At 41.0% G+C, this 21,813-nt stretch overlaps 2 protein-coding genes across 4 annotated transcripts; one reads left to right on the top strand and one right to left on the bottom strand.

Moving 5' to 3' along the window:
* Positions 1 to 5,114: 5,114 nt before the first annotated feature.
* THAP5 (THAP domain containing 5) lies at positions 5,115 to 11,366 on the bottom strand. 2 transcript variants are annotated; one of them, XM_058805354.1, is made up of 4 exons: positions 11,160 to 11,242; positions 10,352 to 10,480; positions 7,197 to 7,386; positions 5,115 to 6,523 (listed from the first exon to the last, which is right to left on the bottom strand). In XM_058805354.1, exons 1-4 carry the CDS (start codon positions 11,240 to 11,242, stop codon positions 5,588 to 5,590), a joined length of 1,338 nt encoding a protein of 445 aa, XP_058661337.1. In that variant the 3' UTR covers positions 5,115 to 5,587. The 2 variants fall into 2 exon arrangements, with proteins under 2 accessions (XP_058661337.1, XP_058661336.1); XM_058805353.1 differs by lacking the exon at positions 10,352 to 10,480 and having other exon boundaries at positions 11,160 to 11,366.
* A 148-nt stretch (positions 11,367 to 11,514) lies between these two features.
* Positions 11,515 to 20,803, top strand: DNAJB9 (DnaJ heat shock protein family (Hsp40) member B9). Of its 2 annotated transcripts, none has more exons than XM_058804768.1 (4): positions 11,515 to 11,563; positions 14,864 to 14,931; positions 15,263 to 15,490; positions 17,240 to 20,803. In XM_058804768.1, exons 3-4 carry the CDS (start codon positions 15,274 to 15,276, stop codon positions 17,668 to 17,670), a joined length of 648 nt encoding a protein of 215 aa, XP_058660751.1. In that variant the 5' UTR covers positions 11,515 to 11,563; positions 14,864 to 14,931; positions 15,263 to 15,273; the 3' UTR covers positions 17,671 to 20,803. The 2 variants fall into 2 exon arrangements, with proteins under 2 accessions (XP_058660751.1, XP_058660750.1); XM_058804767.1 differs by having other exon boundaries at positions 11,526 to 11,563; positions 14,861 to 14,931.
* Positions 20,804 to 21,813: the final 1,010 nt, after the last annotated feature.

A 21,813-nucleotide genomic window follows, 5' to 3' on the forward strand; every position in this document is an offset into this window, starting at 1 on the left:
ACAACGAGGGGGACAGCCCCCACAGCTGGTGCTGCAGTGGTGCAGAGACGTCCCACAGGAGCACCTTTGCCAGTGCCAGTGCAAAGCCCACTCCTTCCTCCTGTTTCCCTGAGCGTCTCACCAGGCCCCAGTGTGCAGCTGCTGGTTCTGCTCCAGCCTTACTACATGGCAAGAAGCTTCCTGCCTGTGGAATCCATGGAAAGGAACCAATCATTCACCTATGTCTTATGCCTTTCCTCAGTGTTGGATGTGGAATTTGTCCAGTTCTGCCTGAGTGGTTAAAAAACTCCTTCTGCTGCTCATATTGTCTCCTGGGCTGCCCAGAAAGGAGGTGGGTCTTTTGTGGTGCCTATTACTGTGCAGCTGCAATCTCTCACAAAATCAAGCTCTGGATCTCATTGCTCTACTGTCATTATGAGTAAGACTTTAATGCGTTGAAAAGTCTAAGAGCAAAGAAATTTCAGCACTTTTTCAGTGGGTTTAGAAATAACACATTCTGCCAAGCAGTCTCTTACCACTGCCATTGTCATAATTAAGTAGTTGTGGCTGTAGGAATCCATGGAGTGCAGACAATGCTGCCAGCATGAGCCCTGGCCTGGTGATGTGATGGGATCCCTGGTGTGTGATGGGATCCCTGGTGTGTGATGGGATCCCTGGTGTGTGAGGGAGTCCCTGGGTGTGTGATGGGGTCCCTGGGTATGTGATGGGGTCCCTGGGTGTGTGATGGAGTCCCTGGGTGTGTGATGATGGGGTCCCTGGGTGTGTGATGGAGTCCCTGGGTGTGTGATGATGGGGTCCCTGGGTGTGTGATGGAGTCCCTGGGTATGTGATGGGGTCCCTGGGTGTGTGTTGGGGTCTCTGGGTCTATGATGGGATCCCTGGGTGTGTGATGGAGTCCCTGGGTATTTGATAATGGGGTCCCTGGGTATTTGATGATGGGGTCCCTGGGATTGTGATGGGGTTCCTGGGTGTGTGATGGGGTCCCTGGGTGTGTGATGGGGTTCCTGGGTGTGTGATGGGTCCCTGGGTATGTGATGATGGGGTCCCTGGGTGTGTGATGGGGTTCCTGGGTGTGTGATGGGGTCCCTGGGTATGTGATGGGGTCCCTGGGTGTGTGATGGAGTCCCTGGGTGTGTGATGGGGTCCCTGGGTATGTGATGGGGTCCCTGGGTATGTGATGGGTCCCTGGGTATGTGATGATGGGGTCCCTGGGTGTGTGATGGGTCCCTGGGTATGTGATAATGGGGTCCCTGGGTATTTGATAATGGGGTCCCTGGGCGTGTGATGGGGTCCCTGGGTGTGTGATGGGGTCTCTGGGTGTGTGATGGATCCCTGGGTATGTGATGATGGAGTCCCTGGGTGTGTGATGGGGTCCCTGGGTATGTGATGGGGTCCCTGGGTATGTGATGATGGAGTTTATGGGTATGTGATGATGGAGTCCCTGGGTATGTGATGGGGTCTCTGGGTGTGTGATGAGTCCCTGGCTATGTGATGATGGAGTCCCTGGGTGTGTGATGGGGTCCCTGGGTGTGTGATGGAGTCCCTGGGTGTTGGACCATCTCAGTGACAGGGAAAGGCTGCTAAGCTGTCCTAGAGCTTTGCTGAGGCAGCACTGGATCTGCTGAAGTGCAGGACATGGATTTGTGTGTATGACATTGACCTGCAGCTCAGTGGCATCATCCAGGGAGAGGAGGCATCGAGTTGTGCATAAAGCAATCAGGAACAAAGTGTGTGTCACTGTTAAACCTCAGTCAGAACCCAAGCAAGCCCCGTGCTGCCACTTGCACACTCTTCCTGGTGGGATGGGGAGAGAGAATCAGAAGAATAAAAGTGAGGGGATTTGTGGGTTGATTACAAAGACAGTTTAACAGGGAAAGCAAAAGCTATACATGGAAGCAAATCAAAAAATGGAATTCATTCACCACTTCTCATTGGCAGGCAGAGAGAGTTTAAGTGGCAAGTGATTTAAGTGGAATAATTACAAATTCACTGTGGTAAAAAAAGCAAAAAAAGATCAAAGACATTGAATGTGAGATCTAGACAGACTTCTAAGGAATGCTTGTGATGCATGCAAGAGTGCAGTCAATATTTGCACCTCTGATGCAAGAAAGCACAAAAGAGAAACTCTGGACAGCTGTTAGTCTGAGAGGAATAAAAAATCCCCTGTAGCTGTCCCTGCATTCAGAATGAGAGATAAATTTCACATAATGAGAGTGCTAAATTCACAAGATAGAAAATCATGGCAAATGGGTAGCAGTTTATTCCAGACAGAATGCCAGTTTTTGTAGGTAAATTTAATAAAACTGGTGGAATTTAAATAAAGACCCTGGAGAAAGAAAATGCCAAACTCCTACAGTAGACAGTGGAAAAGAAATAGAGCCGAACAATTCAACAGGTGACTTAAGAAAACAGATTGCATCTGTTAAATATATACTGTTGAAGTAATTAGTTACATCAGTGGAAGTGGAAAGTCAAAAGATTTTTTAAAAAATTGATGTAAATGAATATTTATTGAAAAGATAAACGTGCACATTTGACTTGGATCAAGATAAGCCCGATACATTACAAAAGGAGTAATGATGACTCAGTGCACTACTCAGATGCAGAGCTGCAATTGTACAGAAGCAGTTTCCACTGGATCCTAAGGAGTAACATATAGCACAAGTGTCCATAACGCTTAGTGAAATAAGATTGTGTGTGTGCAGGGCTGCGCTCTATGATTAGGAAACGCTGAAATTGCACTGCACATGTAGAATCTAATTCAGAGGGGTTTATGCTATTTCTCCTTACCTGTAATAATTAGCCCACATAATTAAAATAAATTCAGGGTTAGCGCATAACTGAAGCGAAGCACCCAGACATTCCTTCCTGCCAGCAGCAACAGCCAACTGTAATGCTGAATACTTTTAAATGAATTTATCCACGCTGGGCCCATTGATCCAAAACACACTCTGAAGGGAAATCTGTAGACCTGGTGAGAGGCTTGTTGAGTTACTGAGTTTTTCTGCCTATAATCTAGGACTGAGACACAGTTCATTTCTCCAGAGCGGCCCTCACGGTGCTGTGCTGTGCACTGGTGGCTGCAAAGGTGCTGGTAACACAGCAGTGTTTTGGCTGCAGCTGAGCAGAGCTGGCACAGCATCAGCACAGGAACCTCCCCAGGTTCCTGGCCAGGGTGGGCACGATCCCAGGATGGGACACAACCAGGACAGCTGACCCAAGTAGTCCAGAGGGATATTCCATACCATATGGTGTCAGCTCAATATAAAAGCTAAGGGAAGGAAGAGGAAGGGGAGGAATTGCTTATTCACAGTATTTGTCTTTTGGAGCAACCCCTATGCGTGCTGAAGCGCTGCTTCCTGGGAAGTGGCTCAATGTCATTGCCAATGTGAAGCAGCGAATTAACCCTTCTTTTTCTCTCTCTTTGCTTGTGTGTCTGTCAACTTTTGCTTTTGCTTTAGTAAACTGCCTTATCTCAACCTGTGAGTTGTTTTCCATCTTGTTTTCTCTCCTCTGTCCAGCTGAGAGAGATAGAATAGCTTAATGGGCACATGGCATCCAGCCAAAGTCAACTCAAGAAACTCCATAAAAGAAAGGGAAATGTGGCATTTTTGATTTCCCCTCACGTTTAAAGAAATCTATGCCATGAACAGTATTCTCAATTTTAATACTGTAAGCCACTAGTAAAAGCAGAAATATATCAGCAATAAAAATCCCATGTTAAACCCCATAAATTTTGGTGGGAATAGAGCTTTGCTGAGACAAGAGCTCATGGTATTGCAACTCTTTTGCCATGTCTGAGTTCTCACTGCCATTCAATGACTACAGTAAACTTTTGAAATGGGTTGTCAGTCTTAAAATATACAGCATTAGCAAAGGCTTTGTAGTATATTCATGAGACTTCTAAAATTGCCAAATAATTTAGGAGTTTCATATAGCATTTGGTAAATCACTTAGAAAGATCTCTTACTTTGTAAAACATTACAAAATGTGCAGTTCAGAGAGGACACCTGGACAATGTTCCTGAGACGGGATCAGAAATAGCAGCAATGTTTCCACAGTACACAGGACACCCCTTGTGATTTCATAGCACACAAGGCAGAAGAGGAATGTTCTCTTGTTCCAGGGAGGGCAAAATGAGTGAGTCAGAGACATGGTAAATAACTCACCATATTGTAAGGGACCTTTGTCCTTTAGCAATTTTACCAAGAACAGCCAGTGCTTCAAGCTGAAAGAAGTTAACGAGTTGCAGGACGAAGCAAGCCTCATCCAGGGGTTACTAATGCAGACTAACCTCCTACAGCACTGTGCTTTAGCAGCCCAACTTCTGCACTTCAAGATATTCCAAGTCTCAAAAATTTTGTAATTGGAACTTATTATGTAGTTGGAGGCCAGCTTTGTAGCTAGTGTGAACTGATTCTCAATTCCTTATGAACAGTTTAGAAAGTGTGTAAAAGACAATATAAATAATATTGAAAAGGAACCATTTGCTTCAATCCTAGACTGAACTTGTGGTGGTGGGGATGACACCATTTTGAATAAAGAAAACCATTCTCAAGCAATCTAATGGTTGTAGATTATAATACACTACAGGAGTTCAGCTGGAAGGGGTGTAACAAGGATCACCCAGCACAGCTATGATGCCAAGTCAGGAACCAGACAATCTAGGACTTTTTCACTCTACTAGAACATACAGCAAGGCACACTGACAGGATAAGCAGAAGGTATTTAAGCAAATGATTTTCCTTGAAATGAATTATGATATCTGTCTACTATAGTGACAACCCATGCCTGAGATATAGTTAATAAAATCAGGAAAAGGGAGTAAATTTCTAGTTTGGTAATTCTGTTTCTTGCAAAGTAAAATTCTGCTACTTTCACTAGCAACCTGCTCTGCAAAACATTGTTTCCTTCAGTGTATTATTAAGGGTATATAAGCACTCACTAAACAGAGCTTTCCCTTTTATTAACTAGCAAATACACCTGTGATTAAGATTGCCTTCCACTTGAGCTGAATCATAACAAAAAAAAATTAAAAATGAGATGGGCCTGTCCACTGGAACCGTATTCTTATGAGAATTTTTGTTTCTAGAAACAAATGAAAGAAAACTACCTTTATGCAGAAACAATTTTAATAAAATCAAAGCATACAAAAAACCATCAGAAGAATTGTTATAGGAACAGAAAACTAAAGAGCAATTTTGACCTCACTGCATATGACAATGCACATATATAATTGTTCATCCTGTATGCTTATTCTGTCCATTCTACTGCTGTCCCCAATGCAGGCATTGCATGTTTCAGAGAAGCCTGCAGCTAAGAAAGGGTTAAATTATATTTTACTGACTTGATTCACACATTTAAGGAAACTTGCCCAATTTGGTTTTTTTTTCTAATTTTACTTGCCAGTCATGTTTTACAGACAACATTCTACCGCTTAGCTTTGTTTGATGTAACATTTTAAAGAATGCTATTCACATGATTTTCATTACATGTTTAAAACACCACAGCTGGAAAAAAGTTAATTTGTCCAAAAGTACAGTCAAAGAGGTTAAAAAGATATTTGGGAACCATCAACTGAAAATCTTTACTGTACCACAGTCACTTCAAGTGTTGTAAAGTAGTTTTCTACCAACTTCAGCTTTTCTTCAGAAAGCAGATTTTCTTCCTTCAATTGTCTAATAAGAGCTTCCAAGGACCTGAGTCTCCCCAAAGTTTTTACCTCTTGCATTTCAAGTAAAGTTATCTTAGAGTGGAGTTTTGAAATTTTTTGCCAAAGGTGATCTCTGTCTATGTCTTGTCTGCAGTATGAATGCTCAGTCTGCAGTATTTCATTTCCATCATATCCAATCACTTCTGTCTCCTCTGTGTCAAGAAACTCTTCCTTAACAGGCAGACAAGAAGTATTTACTCTTTCAGGCTCTTCAGGACTCTCAGCTGGCATAATAATAGCAATGACAGACTCTTCAGTTCCACTGAACTGTTCAATAGTTTGTGTGACTGTACTCAGTAAAACTGCATCTTCACTTGTCTGCACTTCAGAACAGACCACGTGAGGGACAGAATTCTCAACTGCATAGTCAGTAACCAACCCTAAAGCACTGTTCAGTTTCAGAGATGAATTCAAGCAGTCAGAGTCTGTAAACTGCAGGACTGTAGCTGTACAACCTCCTGAATCCTCTATAGAAGTATGAACACTGGTAGCCTCCATGCCCTGGACTGCTGCTGTCATTAGAACAGGATTAGGCTGATGTACGTACTGCCTAGATGAACTGTCAAGGATGACATGGTCTGCCTGAAAGCCACCTTCATGTGGAAGCTGCAGGTTTTGAATTTGTAAAGGTTCACTCAGTGCAGTTGAGCAAACCACTTCTGCTTTTTCCTCTACATTTTGTGCAATTACAGAATTTTTCTTTGGTGTACAAGGTTCAAGTGGTACAGACACTTTCTCTGACACCACATTTGTTTCTTCCTGGTCTTTTTTCTGTACCTGCTGTGAACTGTTCTGAGAAGAATCTTTTTCCTGGAGGAGAAAAAAAAAAAAAAAAAAAAGAAAATCACCACCTTATAACAAGAAAATCATGGATCATGGAGTATTAAAAAAATAGGCAGATCTCATTTTCTCATTTCATAGCATGGTATTGCAAAAGGACTAACTTAGATGAGCACTGCTTAAAAATTACATCAGAGGCCCAAGAATTCATGTAAGCATCTTTCACAACTATGCTTCAGGCTCTACATTTAAAAATACTATTTTAAAGCTGTAAAAGCAATAGTAGTGTTTGCGTTTCTAGTTTTGGTTTTTTGTTTTTTTGGTTTGTTTTTTTTTTTTCTTACTGTGGAGTTTTTTATTTGATTTATTGTGGGATTTTTTCAAACTCTAGGGAATTTGGATACGAGATACAGTAATTATTCTCATAAGAAATTTAACATTTTCTATAGTAAATGCTTCTGCAATCTCCAGTTAAAAAAAGATATTGAACCTCCAATCAAACTAGGGGAAGTTGCTCTTCCTTTACATTATGGAATCACATACACATGCTTTGCGTCAGCCCTGCTGACAAACTGTACTGATGAACAGGAATTCTATTTTTTACATAAAATATAATTATCTGACAGATTAGACAATCTGTATAACATCAATAGTTGGTTAGCTTCATACTACAAAACAAAAAAAAAGGATAGAAATAGATGACCTCATCATCTGGGGAAGAGAAAATGGTTGGCACAGCGGTGTTTTTCAAGTAGCGTATTCCCCACCGCACGTCCAGGGAATCGGGGGTGAAATGGTCGCTGCAGAGGAGCTGGTGCTTGCTTGGAGTCCAGGAATCCCGCTTCATGTTCCGCAACCACTTCTCAAGTCTCTCTTTGTCATGAAGTGGGAATCTGTTGGGGTGCACGACACAGAGAGTACTTTGGACCTTATTAGCATAAAGAATTGATAGACAAAATGCCTTGCTAAAGCAAATGGAACTTTGAAAATTAGATCTAGATAGAAGAAATTAGATCTAGAAAGAAGATCTAATCAGACAGGTTTACCAGAAAAAAAAAATCCTATTAAACTCTGCAAGCAAGAGATGTTGTTATATGCATAAGTTTATGTATGTGATTTTAACATAATCACTGTAGTACACATTACTAGTCTCCCTAAAATAGTATATAAGCCTTGTATCCCACAATAAAACAGGATTCTGATCACCAAGTCAGTCTCCCCATCTCTCTGCATCGCCAAAAAGAATCTTTTTAAAGCAGCCGAAAAGACAAACAAGAAAATATACAAAATATACAAAACCCCCTGTTATTGTTGTCTTTCTTTGTTTTAAATAAGAATATTAGAAGGTAGCCTTCCTTTAGAAAAGATTACAATAAATTTTTTTCAAAAATTTCAAATATTAAATGCTTATCTGGATGTCATGTACATGTAAATCCAATCATTATATACATTATTTCTAGTTGCTCTGGAATTCTGAAGCACAATTTCTGATTTCTAGTAGCTAAGGGTTTCAGAATCCATGGCCAAGATGTTTTGAAAGGCTTGATCCTGCAACACTTGCTCAGAAAGCAGTTCTGCTGAAGGGAGATGAAATACTGAGACATAATTTAAACAAAGTTAAGACTGGTTCTCATTTTATTAATAGTATTTCTCAGGCTTATTTGTCTTTCTAGACACAACTAGTATTTTCTGTTTAACAGAATACCTCCTAATACATGCTCCTCTTTGGATTATCAGATAATTTGGCAACGTGAATATTTCTAATACAGGTTTTAAATTTTGTTCAAAAAGTAAATGCATGCAAATGCAAAGCATTTCTGTATTTTGTGTTTCAGCAATTAAACTTTCTCAGAGTGTTAGGAGGCCACATCATATTTTATAGTTTAGAATTAAATTTTCAATCATCTAACCTACCTGAAAAGGCAAATTATGAGTATACACCCTCATAGAAAAAAAAATGGACTTTAAAAAAAAAAAATGCAAATGGTCAGACATCAGAAAGAGAACTAAATTAAAAAGAAAGTGTATGACATGTGTGACTACATGTAATTTACTTAATTACAGGCAATACACAAATGAAAGGGAAATTAAAGGCTTATTATGATGCATGCACAGTCAAGAAGTGATGGTAACAGGAGCATGAACATTCAGACCACTCTTGTCTCTCACCTCTTCTCAGTCAGGTATCAGGGTATTTCAAATGTACTTGAAATGTTTCCCTGGTGCATATCAATTTTACTTTAGCATATAACCACATATGATACTAAACCCTAACTTGAATTCTGAGCACTGTGAAGTGATTACTGTTCAAAAAACAATATTCCTGAGAATCACGAGCAACAATAATTACAAAGTAAAAATCTCTGCTTTTGTGATCCCATCCTCAAATCCCAGAAGCTGCAGGTTTCCTCCAAAAGCCACACATAGCAGCAGACTCTTACACAGGCCCTGTGTTCCAAAACTGCAAACTCAGGTGATTTTGAGAGAAAGAGTGCTGAAATTCACAGCATAAAGGTGCATGTCTTTACCCCTTCCCCAATCTTTTGAATTTCTTGCCCTGTAAGTCTTCAAATTACCAAGGAAACAGAGCAGGCGTTTGATGCACCCAGCTCTGCGTATCTGCAGGAATGCAAGGAACAGTGCAAGGAATAAGAACCTCTGAAGAACAAGTTAGAGGTTCAGGCTTTTCAAATCCTGTCTGGTTAGATCACGTACACCCAGTGGCAGCATTGCAGGCATGACAGAGCATGCTCCTCGGTAACACAGCTTAGCCTGGCTGTCACTACAGAGGTCCAGAAAAGTCTCCCAGGAAGACGATGGCTTCCTTTCATTGAAGGTCATGTCATGACTCACGCCTTCTCCAAGAAGGCCTTGAGCACACTTGCTCCCACTGCAGTTACCCTCACCACACAGGACCCACTGCTCTACCCAGACTCAACCAGCTTCAGATGGAAAATAAAATAATCTGTACCAAGAGAAGGGTCTGATAGTGAAAGTTATTTTAGCTTAAAGGCAACTTTGCTAAAATCTGCTCATGCTTCAACTCCTCACTAATCAACAGAATCTGTTCTCTAGCATAAACAAGACACAAAAAAAGGGGAACTGGAAAGAGGAAGTGGACAGAATTTATTTAGCAGCAGCTGCCATCACTACACAAGTCAAAGATGTGAAAATAAAACAAAGAAGAGCAATTAGGCCAGTTGAGATTAGGTGACAAAGGGTTTGGAAGGGGCTCACACCCCAGCCACAGAGCAGCAGAGGACTTTGGTGGTGGTAAGAGGCAAGGGAATAAAACTTGCAATTCATGTCAGCAGTAGTCACTTATATAAGGCAAGAGAAATCTACAAATCAAATCTCAGCACCCCTTCTACAGGAGCATGAAACTCAGAATGGAGCACAACTCAAAGGCTAGATAAACCAGCTAAGTTTTGGGATACTCCATACTGATGCCATACATTTGAATATGTATGTGTACATGTCTCAGTGCCCAAACTTGTTTTGATTATCCATGTGACATACATGCTCTAAAGCATAAGGGAAAAGAAATTATTTTACTTATTGTTTTATGATGCATTCCATGTTAGAAATGTGCCAGGGAAATAAGCTTTCCTTAAATCTAAAATAAAATTTCTTTCGAAGTAGGTCTTTCTGTGTAGGTCTTCCTACACAGACTTCCTAATATTGGAATACCTGTGACTAATCAGAAACTGAAAGGAAACCTAGTTTGAGCTATAAATTTTACCAAAACAGATTTTGAGGCTAATTGTAAAATTTATTTTTCAAAATTTTCTTAAGCTGCTTCGGTTGACAAACAGTTCCATACTTTTGTTCTACACAAATACATTCATATTTAGTTACCTGCACTGTGCTTCTCTCAGGATTGTGAAATACTGTTTATAACTCACCATCCTGGGAAGCGACAGCCACGTAACCACAACGGGGCAGAGGTTACTGCAGGCCTGGGACGGCGACTGCTCCATGCAGAGTCTGCACAGCACAATGCAGCCACCATAAAGTGGTGTTGGCAACCGAAGCAGCTAAATTCCAGCTAACTCAGCTGCTTCCAAACAACCAGCAATGCCTCTGCTCACAGCACAGGTAAGGTAGTAATTCTAGTGGCAAAGTTCAATTTTAAGGAATCATTTTATCTTTACTTGCTTACTTTTCCTGGCTCTTCTCCTGGCATATAAACCATAATACACAAGGCATTTCACCATTAAGCCAAAGCTTCCCCTACTGCCTGCCCTGCTGGACCATCGCTTCCACAGAAGCAGCAGCGAGAGAGAGTCAGAAGTGCAAATTCTATTTTTTAGTCGAATCTCCTTGCTCTTCACTTCACGGACCCTCTGCACCTATTCCAGAGTCCTTAGACGCTGCCGTGTCATCGCCCCTCCCCCAAGTTCCGTCCGTCCGTCTGTCCTGTGCGAGGGACGGTGTGTGCAATTACACCTCAGCTGTCCGCTCTTTATTCCTACACCTTCCCTTCCCCCAGGGGTCAGCGTCCTTTCCCTCCAGCCCCCCGGGAGCAGGCGGGGTTCCAAGGCGACCACCAGCGCGGTCCACCCATGGCAATGAGTCTTTCGGCCATTGACTTCCGCGGTGGGGCTCCCTACCGCCGCCACGGCCAGCGCTCGCCCAGGCCCTGCCCCGCTCCGCGCCCACTCACGGGTAGAAGCTGAGCTTGCGCTTGTCCTTGGCGCTCTGGCCGCCGCGGTTCTTGCAGCGGGTGGCGGCGCAGTACCGCGGCATGGCGGCCACCACGGGCCGGGCCGGGCCGGGCCGGGCCGAGCCGAGCCGAGCCGGACCGGGCTGAGCTGAGTTGGGCCGGGCCGGGCTGGGCCGGCCGGGGACGGCGGCGCCGCCTCCCCACAGCGCCCCCAGCGGCGGGTGGCGGCGGCGCCGAGGTTGCGACCTGCCGCGTGCACCGCGTCACGTGCGCCCCGGCGACCAATGGCGCAGCGCTTCGTGTAGGAACGGCGGGGGGCCGGACTGCGCGAGCGCCGGGCGCGGGCGGGCGGGAACGACGGCGGCGGCGCTGAGGGGCGGCGGGGGCGCGGAGCCGGCGCTGAGGTGAGCACGGCCGGCGCTGAGGTGGGCACGGCGGGAAAGGGCCGCTGGTTGAGGGCTCCGAGAATGTGGAAGGTTGCTGAAGTGGGTGGAGTGAAGGCGAACGCGGACGGGTCGGGAGAGGGGCGCTGGGAAGCTTGGGGGTAGCGTAGGAAGCTAGGCGGGGGAGCGCAGAGCGGGGCCGCTGAGGCGCCGTGCGGAGCTTTCGTTTGGAATTTGGGCCTCCCCGGGCCGCGCTGCCCTGGTGTTTCCCAGCCTGGCTGCACTGGAGTGGGACAGCGTCGCTGAATGTGGCTGTTAGCGGCTGCCCGGCTCTGGCCTGGCCCCACCCGATGGTGCCGTCCGGCTCCAGCGAGGGCTTCTGGGGTCTGGATAGGCAGGGTGGTGTCAGGTCGATTCCTTCGTTTCCCTGTGCTCCAGGGCAAGATTCAGGAACCTTCTTCTGTATTTGCTTTCGAGTCAATATAGGAGAGGCCAAGACAAGTACGAGCCCCTCTATTTGACAGACTTGCCCGTAGCTGCTTGAGGACTGGAAGACTTGCTTACTCATCACATTAGTCGTGGTAGGAGAACCGAGGGAAGACCTCGGTAACTTTATTACTATTAGAAAATTGCTTGCAGAAATAATTACAGGACGTGAGCATTCCACAGGTTAGTGTGTCGCAATTCTGTAGTGAAAGCAGTAGCAGAGCTCTAGTGATGCTCTGTGTTTTCTGAGTACATGAGACTTTGAATATAAGCATTTATCTAAGATTTTGGTCAATTACTTTCAAAGAAGGATGGAATAGGGTATTTGTGTTAAAGATGAAGTAGTTTCTTATTTTCTAAATCTGACAGGTTTTATTCTAGGTGCATCATCCCTAAACATCCGTTCATTGTGCAGCTGTTGATAATGTTGATAAACTAATGAAGAACTGATTGTTATTACCTCTGCAGTACTTTGGATAAACATTAGACAGTGCACTTCTTATACAAAGGTGAATAGTAGTTGAGATCTGTACCTGCTCACCCCACAGAATTAAATAGTTGTTATGTGGCCTAAGGTCTCTTACTTCATTGATAGATGTACCTAAATTAAGTACATAGATAATTATTAGAAGAGCTCATTATTGCATGAGCTTAACGTGTACAGAATTTATTGAATTTTGGAAGGTGGCTTAAGTAGCTGCAGTGTATGACCTGGAAAGTGCAACTTACATGTCCCTTTTTGATTGAGAAACACAGGGTGAAGAGACATAAGCAAAAAAAAGTATTTAAGAGACTTTATTTTGAAAGGGTTTGTAAAAATAGTTTGGAATGGCAATGCTGAAGTCGTTGGCAGTAGCAACGCTAAGATACTGACAGCAGATAAAATAGGTGTTTTCTAAAAAGTGAATTGAATAATTGACAGTATCTAAATATTACACTTGCTCTCTCTGATAACCCTGTGAAGTTTAAAATTCTGCTTATACTGTAGTTTTATTTGTATTTGGTTTTTATTTACATCTTATTCTTAAATTTGAGTTTGATTGATTTGTCCAAGGACAGCATTAAATCTGTGTTTGCTAGTTTAAAAAATTGTGAAACTTGAGTCCTGTTTTTTTAATATGCTTTAGAAATCAAATATAGCAAAGAACTTCATTACAGAACTCCTTACGTAAAGAACTGTAAGAAAAGAAAAATTCAGGTGTGTTTTGTTATCAGAATTAATACAAGTTGAGATGGTGAGCCAGAGCAGAAAGCCTGAAGGACTAACTTGATGATGTCCAGCTCTCATGAGTTATGAAAGAGGGGTTTGCCCTTTCTTAAGGAGGACATGAGCTGTTCCTTTTAGCTCTTCAGTGTTCAGTAGCAGAAGCAGGATGGTTGACCTTAGGAGAGTGCAGCAGTGATTATGCAAGCATGATGCAGGTGTGGGCTAATGAAGTAAATTAAAACAATCACGTGTGTGAGATGAACACATAAGTCTGCATCTGTAAAGCACAAACAGGAAGAAAGCCTGTACATGTACATGGAAGGATGTACATGTGTGTGGTTCTTAGTGCCCAAGTCATAAAATTTCAGGTTAGTGAAGTGGTGAGAGAAGGTATGTGGGAAAACTTGGTACTAAAAATATGTCTGATATTGTGCATGAAGAATACTGGAACGAACTATCCTTTTGGTATCTAAGCGCACTGATCAAAATACAATTTGTTTCAACTGCTGCCCCTTAACACTTGATATCATGCAGGCTGCTGGCCAAATAAATGCTTAAGAGGGCATGGGTAGATTAATCTTGCAGGCCTTTTGCTCTTGTCTCACAGCATTCATTTTAGGCCCCTGACTTGCCTATTGGAAATGGTATTCTTTTTTCCATTTTTGGTTCTTGCTTTTAATTTTGTTTAGAGGGAATTGACTTTCACATAAATGTTTAATTTTCATATGTATTAGGTATTCAAAGGTTTTGAATTCTACCTTACAAATTTTGGATCCCATGCTGGCTAGAAAAAGTGTTCTGACTTTAATGGTGCTCAGACTGTAAGTTTGTTTATTCAACTTTCAGGAAAGTAACATCAATCGTCTCTGAGTTGTTCTTACAGTACATTTAAATCAGTGTAATCTGGTGGGGGAGACATGATACATCTGGAATGTTCAGGGTCTTGTTGTACATCCTTCTGGTCAGGTCTCAGCCAGCATTCTGTCTTTGAACATTTGCCTTTCTGCACTCTGTGTTTTAAATATAATATGCACAGGCATATTATCTGTCCTCATCTTCTGGTAGGAACAGCTCATTCTGTCCTTCATGGAAATCGTGAGACATCATGTGGCAATATGGAACTGTTTCTTTAAGTCATTATATATGCCACAGTTTTCCCCTAAGTTCTCATATATTTGTTTCAAAATATATTTTTTTGACACATGAGTTGTTGAAAAAGAATTACAGCTTTTAATTATTGTTGAAGATACTTGTATAAAAGACATTTTTTGCCTTCAGTTCTAACACTGAGGGTTTCATATGTAAACCTTTCCATGCAGTGGTATTTATCAGCTGAATTCTTTGATATCAAAGATATGGTAGGTGTTTTCTTTATAAAGCAATCTGATATGCAGATGAGCTAAGCCAGGCTGTTGTTAAATAGAGGAAAGTGTGCTTTACTTGGCTGAACTTTGGAAGTGAATGAGCTGCTCTTTATCATGTTCACCTTAGGTGGGTTAAACAAACTGAAGCTGAGCACGAGTGTCTGATAGTCTTGTCTTCCTGCACCTCGCAGCCATCTCCAGGCCAGTTGTATTTTCATGCTCCTGTTGTTGCACCAGCTAATCAGTCACTTGCTCTTCCAGCAGGGTCACTACTGGTCAGAGCTACTCTGTTTGGGGTCCTAGAACTCAAGATTAATGTACAGCTAGTTCAGGTATGGCAGTGTGAAATGTTAGATGCAATGAAATGTGCTGTGTATTTACTTTTGCAACTTTGTATGACAATGATGAGTGAAATGTAAAACAAAGACAAACACCAAAGTGGTTGCTCTGTATATGAAATGTCACTTTGCAGTATTTTCCTTACGTGTTTTGTGAATATGAAAATTGTGTAATGGAGTTTGACAGGTGTAAAGCAGTGTGCTTACAAGTCTGGCACTGACTCCTGTAACATGCTGGTCTTCCTCTGCCAGCTTACAGCTGTAACTAACTTGTTCTGGAATGTAAAACAACTTGTTCTTCAAGTATATTTCCTTTTCTTTTTAGGAACTGGAGAAATGGCCACTACACAATCTGTCTTCACATTTGCTCTCTGCATTTTAATGATAACGGAATTAATTCTGGCTACAGAGAGCTATTATGATATCTTAGGAGTTCCAAAAAACGCATCTGACCGCCAGATTAAGAAGGCATTTCACAAGCTGGCTATGAAATACCACCCTGACAAAAATAAGAGTCCTGGAGCAGAAGCGAAATTTAGAGAAATTGCTGAAGGTAATATATACTATCTATGGTCATAATTCGATACATGTATTTTATCTATAACCTAAGTGCATTTTTAGGTATAAGAGGTATAAAGCGTTTTTTTTTTCTGATTTCCACTTAAGTGCTGTCAGATATCAAGCATCAAAATCTGAGTTGTTTCTGTGTTCTTGCACATAGGAAGGCCTTTTACACAGTTTATACGTTTCTGCTTATTAGGCTTTTGGCATATTCTTCTTCTCACAAAAAATGCTCGGTAGTAGGACAGCTTTAGCCCTAGGATCTGTTTCATAAGATGTGGCTCAGGATTACTACCAGGGCTTCAGAAGGGCCTAACAGCAACCTTGCAGCTACTGTGGGGAGATTATTGGAAAACACACAGCAGGGTGCTTCAGTGGGTCATGGTGGAAATAGCATAGACAACAGGGCAAGAGGTTCAGGTGGTTATGGGGAGAAACTTTTTCACCTTGAGGATGATGGTTGGATTTGAGGATCTCAGAGTTCTTTTCCAATCTTAACAATTCTCTGAATCTGTTCTACAGGCCAGTGTTAGAACAGAGTACCTAGAGAGGTTGTGCAGTCTCCAGCCTTGGCACTTTTGAGGAATGATTGGGTAAAGCACTGACTAACCTAGTCTGATCTCATAACTGACCCTACTTAGAGCAGGAGGTTAGAGTAGAGACGGAGGTCATGTCTAACTTGAACTGTCTGTGATCCTACAAATATAACACTTACAAGTATTGTGTGATAAAATGGTGCAAGTGGATAATCAAGAACAGAAAGACCTCCTGAAAAATAAGGTATACCCAGTTCTGTTCCCTGTAGACTCAGGTATAACATCCATCTATTTGTGTAGTTCTCTTAACTAAGCTAAATGGGATATCTGGCTTTTACCTTCTTGTCTGCAGAGGAGTTGTTTTGAAAGAAAAGTGGTTAGTGATATAATGTAAGGGAGTGACAGCCTCGTTAGATACTCACTGCAGTTGTTAGCACCTACTACAGGAAGAAGTAGGAACTCCTAAATATTGAATTATATAGAATAATTGCATGTCTTTGACAGGTAAGAAAATGAGTTTTTAAAATATTTTCTTATCAGAATGGGTGTATTTTCTATCAGAGTTTCTGCCTTGGAATACCAGTAGCTGTAGTTCTAAACCAAAGATTGGAGAGAAATCTAATTTCATTTTGGGTATATCCAGTCATGAAATCTAGGTTTATTGCTGAACTTGTGTGAATTTATGAAAAATGAAGAATTGACACACGGTGAAATGAATTTTCTTTATTTCCTCAGTTTTTATGTTGTTGGTGTATCTGGAACTTGCTGGCTGGCAAGTAGCTTTGCAGATGTTGCCCTGTGTTTCTGTGGTAGGAGTGCAGCAGGTCCTTAGAACATCTGACTCATCCTTCCTCCTTCAGGCTTTCTGATCACCACCTCTCACTGTTATTTTGTTTCAAATCTAAATGCCAATGTGTATTGGTAGTCAAACTGTGTTGTATTATGTGTAACCTATCCTCATAATATAACTGTGTTTGTTATTGTAAGTAACTATTTTGATGCAGTTTATTTTGGTTTGGAGAAAGGTAAGTAAATGTAGAGCTCTTGATTGGGCTTGAACATTGAATGAAAGTCTTGTTTGAAATTTCTTCGGTTCAGGAAGAGTGGGAGAGAAAGCTGTTCTTTGTGTTTGTGTATGGTTTTCTTTTCTGGTGTTTTGAATGGAAATGAACTGTAACTTTTTTTGTTTTTTTAAACATAAATAGCATACGAAACATTGTCAGATGAGAATAAACGAAGAGAATATGATCAGCTTGGTCGTCACGGAGGAAGAGGAAGTAGTGGAAGTCCATTCCATCAGTCATTTAATTTCAACTTTGACGATCTCTTCAAAGACTTTGACCTGTTTAGTCAAAACTCGCGGTCAAAAAAGCACTTTGAAAATCACTTCCGAGGCCATCGGGAGGCTCATAACCGGCAAAGACGTTCTTTCCAAGAGTTTTCTTTTGGAGGTGGACTGTTTGATGATGTGTTTGAAAATATGGAGAAAATGTTTTCCTTCAGTGACTTTGAAAATGCACACAGACACGCGGTGCGAACTGATGCCAGGTTTCATGGATCCAGCAAGCACTGCAGGACTGTCACTCAGAGACGAGGAAACATGGTTACCACATACACCGACTGCTCTGGACAATAATGTTTCCTTTCTTCTAAACTTTTCTTCTTTACTCAGCATCTTCATAGTCTTTCTTGGTTTTGTGCTAACATGGAAGAAATTCTCTGAACTGTATTTTCTAAAAAAACACTTAAACTGCTATAAAGAAGTTGTAGATGAAATTAATCTTCAGAATAGAAACAACATGCTGTTGGGAAGTAAATGTGTCAACAACTACTTAGAATGGGAGAGAAATAATCTCATGTGACAGAAAAAATTATATATATATTTCAGATTAGTAAACACTTTCCCTGAATTTGAACACAAGATATATATTTTTCATTTCAGAAATGTAATATAATTTTTTTCATGTAAGCCAGTTCAGGACTGATTGAATTACTTGTGTGTGGATTGAAGCCGAGGAGATACTTTAATTTTGATGTGCTGCTTTTTTTTTAATCATTTATTTCCAATTTTGCACTTGCAGCTTTTACCTGATGCAGATTTACTGTGCAAATTACATAATTTACACAAAATAGCAGCAGAAATATAACTTCCTTGGGTCTTTGTTACTCTCTCTAGCATTGCAAAAGTATTAGTAAAAACCTTGCTTTTTGAAGTTGGAAAAATAGCAAGGGAATATGTGAAGACTGTGAGTGATGTAGGAATTAGTTTGATTTCTGAATTGGCCTGAAACCATCTTAGGATTTGAATAACCCTTGACTTATTTAGGGAACATAGGGATATTCATGTATGTAAGTTTGTGTGCACACAAAGTTTTTGTTTTGTTTTTTTTTTCCCACTCCTTCCACAACACAAATATCTCTCTGGCAAGATTTGGAAGGGCACACCCAAAACACTCTGGTTTTATTCTTACTATATTACCACATGTGTGCAATGTACTTTTTGTAACTCACTTTATGGAACTAAAATATCCCTCTGAGATCTTAGGAACTTCAATAGGATAAGCTTGTCTACAGATTCATGGTGTTCCTGAAAGGGCTTTAGTAAAAGCTACAGTGTTTAGATTGGCAGATTGATTACCTGTCAGCAGGAATTTTTTCAGTGTTGTGATTTGAGAGGTAAATTCTTAGCCTAACTGCAGAGTAAAACTGAAGATTGCAATCCTTGTATTCGTCCAATGCCTTGTGGGGCTGGAAGCTTCTAATAAGGGCAGCACTAATGGGTATTGATTTTAGCACCATGGAAACTCAAAACCGGTATAAACTACTTCAAACTAAAAAGGAAGAAAAAACCACCAGAAAATGCTGCACAACAAAATCCCCAAATACTTCAGCTGATGCCAATCAAAGAGTTCTGTTGTAGCTTAGTTTAACTAGTATCTTCTGTTTGACTAGTCATACAGGTTCAGTTTGTTAAATTGGTTGTCCATTTAGAACTGGGAAGTAAGAGTTTACCTTTCAGGTTGATTGCATGAGCAAAATAAGCATTTTAACTAGCAGTGTTCTAAATAGGCTTTGACTTCTTAAAATCTTTATTAAGAGGTTTAACCCTTTGCTTCTTGGATAGATATTGAAAGCTGCCTATTTGTTAAGGAACTTTGGCCTTCCCCTCCAGTGTACATATTATCACTTGTTTTCATTGCCTAATCCTTGGAATGGATTGTTGCGCTATATTAAGTGCTTTTCCTTTTCCGTGTTCTTCTTTATTTATTAATAGACTAATACCTCATATATGGTCTTTTATTAAAAGCCAGTAATTTGTGCAACATTATCGGAATGTGCAATATTCTTACAGTAAGAAAAGTGATGGATTGAGTGTGCTTGTTTTTTTCACCCTTTTCTGTGTAAGTAGAGATTTTTGTTTCTTCTGTACAATTAATATATGATTCAAGCAAAAGTTGTACTTTTCTGTAGATTTTTGCATTTATTTTCTTTAACATACTCCATTAGTCCTGCGCATTCATTAAACTATCTGCCCATTAAACTATCTGTTTATATCATATGGGCATCCAAGTGAACAAATTATTAACTTGAAGTTATGAATTACTTTCTTTCACAAAAATTAAGTATTAAACATGAGAGTATTTGTGAATGTCCTTTGGTGGGAGGCGACTCTAGAAGTGGGATGCACAGGTAAAATATTAATGCCTTTCTTAGTTGACTGAATATTTTCTTAATTAAAAAAAAAAAAAAAGGAAATAGTAGAATGAGCAATTCACTTAGGTCCCTTCCTGAACTCTGAATTAAAGGGAGTGAAAGCTAAAACGAACACTATCAATTGTATGAAACACATTTCACCCCCAAAACTCAAGTCATTTAAGTGACTATAAAAGTCCACAATCTTTCAGGCTGAACTTAAGGGTGAAAATAAGGGTCCTGGCTGCTTCTGGACTAGTTTCCCCTCTTTTAAGAATGCTCCAAAGTTAGTACAAAGTGTACATGTTTTCCTGATCTCTTTAAAGTGTAAGTAAGTATGAAACTGATAAGAAAACCAGTAATGTTGCTATTTTTATAGCTGATCCACCTTAAAAAAACTTCTGCCTAGTCTACTTTAACTTGCTTTCATATTATTTCTCTTAATTACTTGTCATGGGAAAAACAACAAATGCTTTCTATTATTTCTATGGGCTTCTCCAAATCACCTTCTGGTTGTTTTTGTTGTTGATCCAAGGTCAAATCCGCAGAAACCAGTGTATGGCTGTCCCTGTGGTTGATGGGTTTACTTGGAATAGGCCTTAGCTGGGGAAATTCGGGCAGGCTTTCCTCAGCCAAGAGTCTTCACTTTCATGGCCCTCAGAATACAAGCTTGCAAAACATGTTGTGCTTCTCACTTATTTGGAGCTCTTGCACATTCTTTCCCTATTTATAGTGTTTGCTTCATGGCAGGCTCCAGCGGAAGTCCTGGTATAACCTTATGACATCCCTGACTTCAGAGTTTCTTAAGTGCCATTTTTGATCTCTCTTCAAATCTTACGAAAATACTCAACAAAATCAGTTTTTGTTAGACAAGGGTGAAAAATAAAATCCTGATCAATTTTTGAAAGTAATTTATGCATATGTAACTCCAAATGATTTAGTTTTTAAAACTACCATCAAAGTGGTTTTTTATGTTTGTTTTCTTCCCATTATACTTTTGCAACACAATATCTAGTGGAGATAAAAGTACTGTAAAGTTAATTAGAGTGCCATTACATTAAACATGTGAAAATTAATGGTGTGATGTGTCTTTTTTCTTTTTTTATCTTTTGCTTCAAGATATAGATGGGAAACCAAATTGAAGTGGTTTATGTGGTGCTTGTGTTTTATGGAACATTTTGACTACCGCAATTTCCCTGAATGAGGTGGTGGAGTTGTCAGAGAGCAGAGAGTGGGGCTGAAAAAAATTTGGTCAATTTCACCTGATTTGTATTTTTTTGGACATGTTTGGAATGGCTTGGAGTTAAGAAATTATGCCTTTAAACAAAGCAGGCAAAAAAGCCTGTGCAAAAGTCTTTTTTTCTGAGAAGCAGTGGCTGTAAGAGCTGAGAGCTTCTGCCTGGAGCTGATGGGTCACTGTCTGTGCTCTGCCCTGCTGAGGGGCGTGAGGGCAGTGTGGCCAGTGCTAGAGGCTTGGAGTGCCACAGGGAATCACAGGTTCTGAAGGCAAGATCAGTTGCTGTTGTGCTAATTCACAAGGGTGCTTGAAAGTTCTTGTTTTCTGGGTCTGATCTGTAAAAGGTGGAGGGTGTGAAAATTTCGGGATTTGGTTTGTTTCATCTGGCCATTTCTCATTAGAATCATCCTCCTTGGAACCCCAGCAAACTGTCATCTTAATAAGGCAAGCCTAGATTTTGAGGACTAAAAGTGTTAGAAACAATGTATGATCTGCATTATATTTTTATGGTGAGGAATCTAGGGGTTTTTAAAAATTATTTGTAAATTGAAGACTCATTAGAAGTGTCTGTTGGACTTAAAAGCCACGCATAGAGTTTATCGGCTGTGCCATGTATGGGGCTCCTTTCAGGATAAAACGCTGTTCAGAGGATTGTGTGGCTCTGGCAGCTGTTGTGGCTCAGGCTGACTGGTCTGCCCTCGGATAGTGAGTGATTCACACAGCCGTGCTGCTGGCTTCAGTCCTGTGGGCACCTGTTCCTTAGGAATGGGCAGAGACCAGCTCTGTGCAGGCCCCTTTGCAGTTGTGATATCCCTTGAGTGTCAGTCACTCCTGGTACAGGTCTGAATC

The sequence above is a fragment of the Ammospiza caudacuta genome, chromosome 5, assembly GCF_027887145.1.
Source record: "Ammospiza caudacuta isolate bAmmCau1 chromosome 5, bAmmCau1.pri, whole genome shotgun sequence".
NCBI lineage: Eukaryota > Metazoa > Chordata > Aves > Passeriformes > Passerellidae > Ammospiza > Ammospiza caudacuta.

Excerpts from the sequence above, each read along its gene's own strand:
- THAP5 (XM_058805354.1), bottom strand. The coding sequence starts at position 11,242 with ATGCCGCGGTACTGCGCCGCCACCCGCTGCAAGAACCGCGGCGGCCAG. Across the intron at positions 7,387-10,351 it reads CTGAGAGAAGCACAGTGCAG|ATTCCCACTTCATGACAAAG; the intron begins GTAACTAAATAT and ends GCACCCCAACAG. Across the intron at positions 6,524-7,196 it reads TCTCTTCCCCAGATGATGAG|GAAAAAGATTCTTCTCAGAA; the intron begins GTCATCTATTTC and ends TTTCTCCTCCAG.
- DNAJB9 (XM_058804768.1), top strand. The coding sequence starts at position 15,274 with ATGGCCACTACACAATCTGTCTTCACATTTGCTCTCTGCATTTTAATG. Across the intron at positions 15,491-17,239 it reads ATTTAGAGAAATTGCTGAAG|CATACGAAACATTGTCAGAT; the intron begins GTAATATATACT and ends AAACATAAATAG.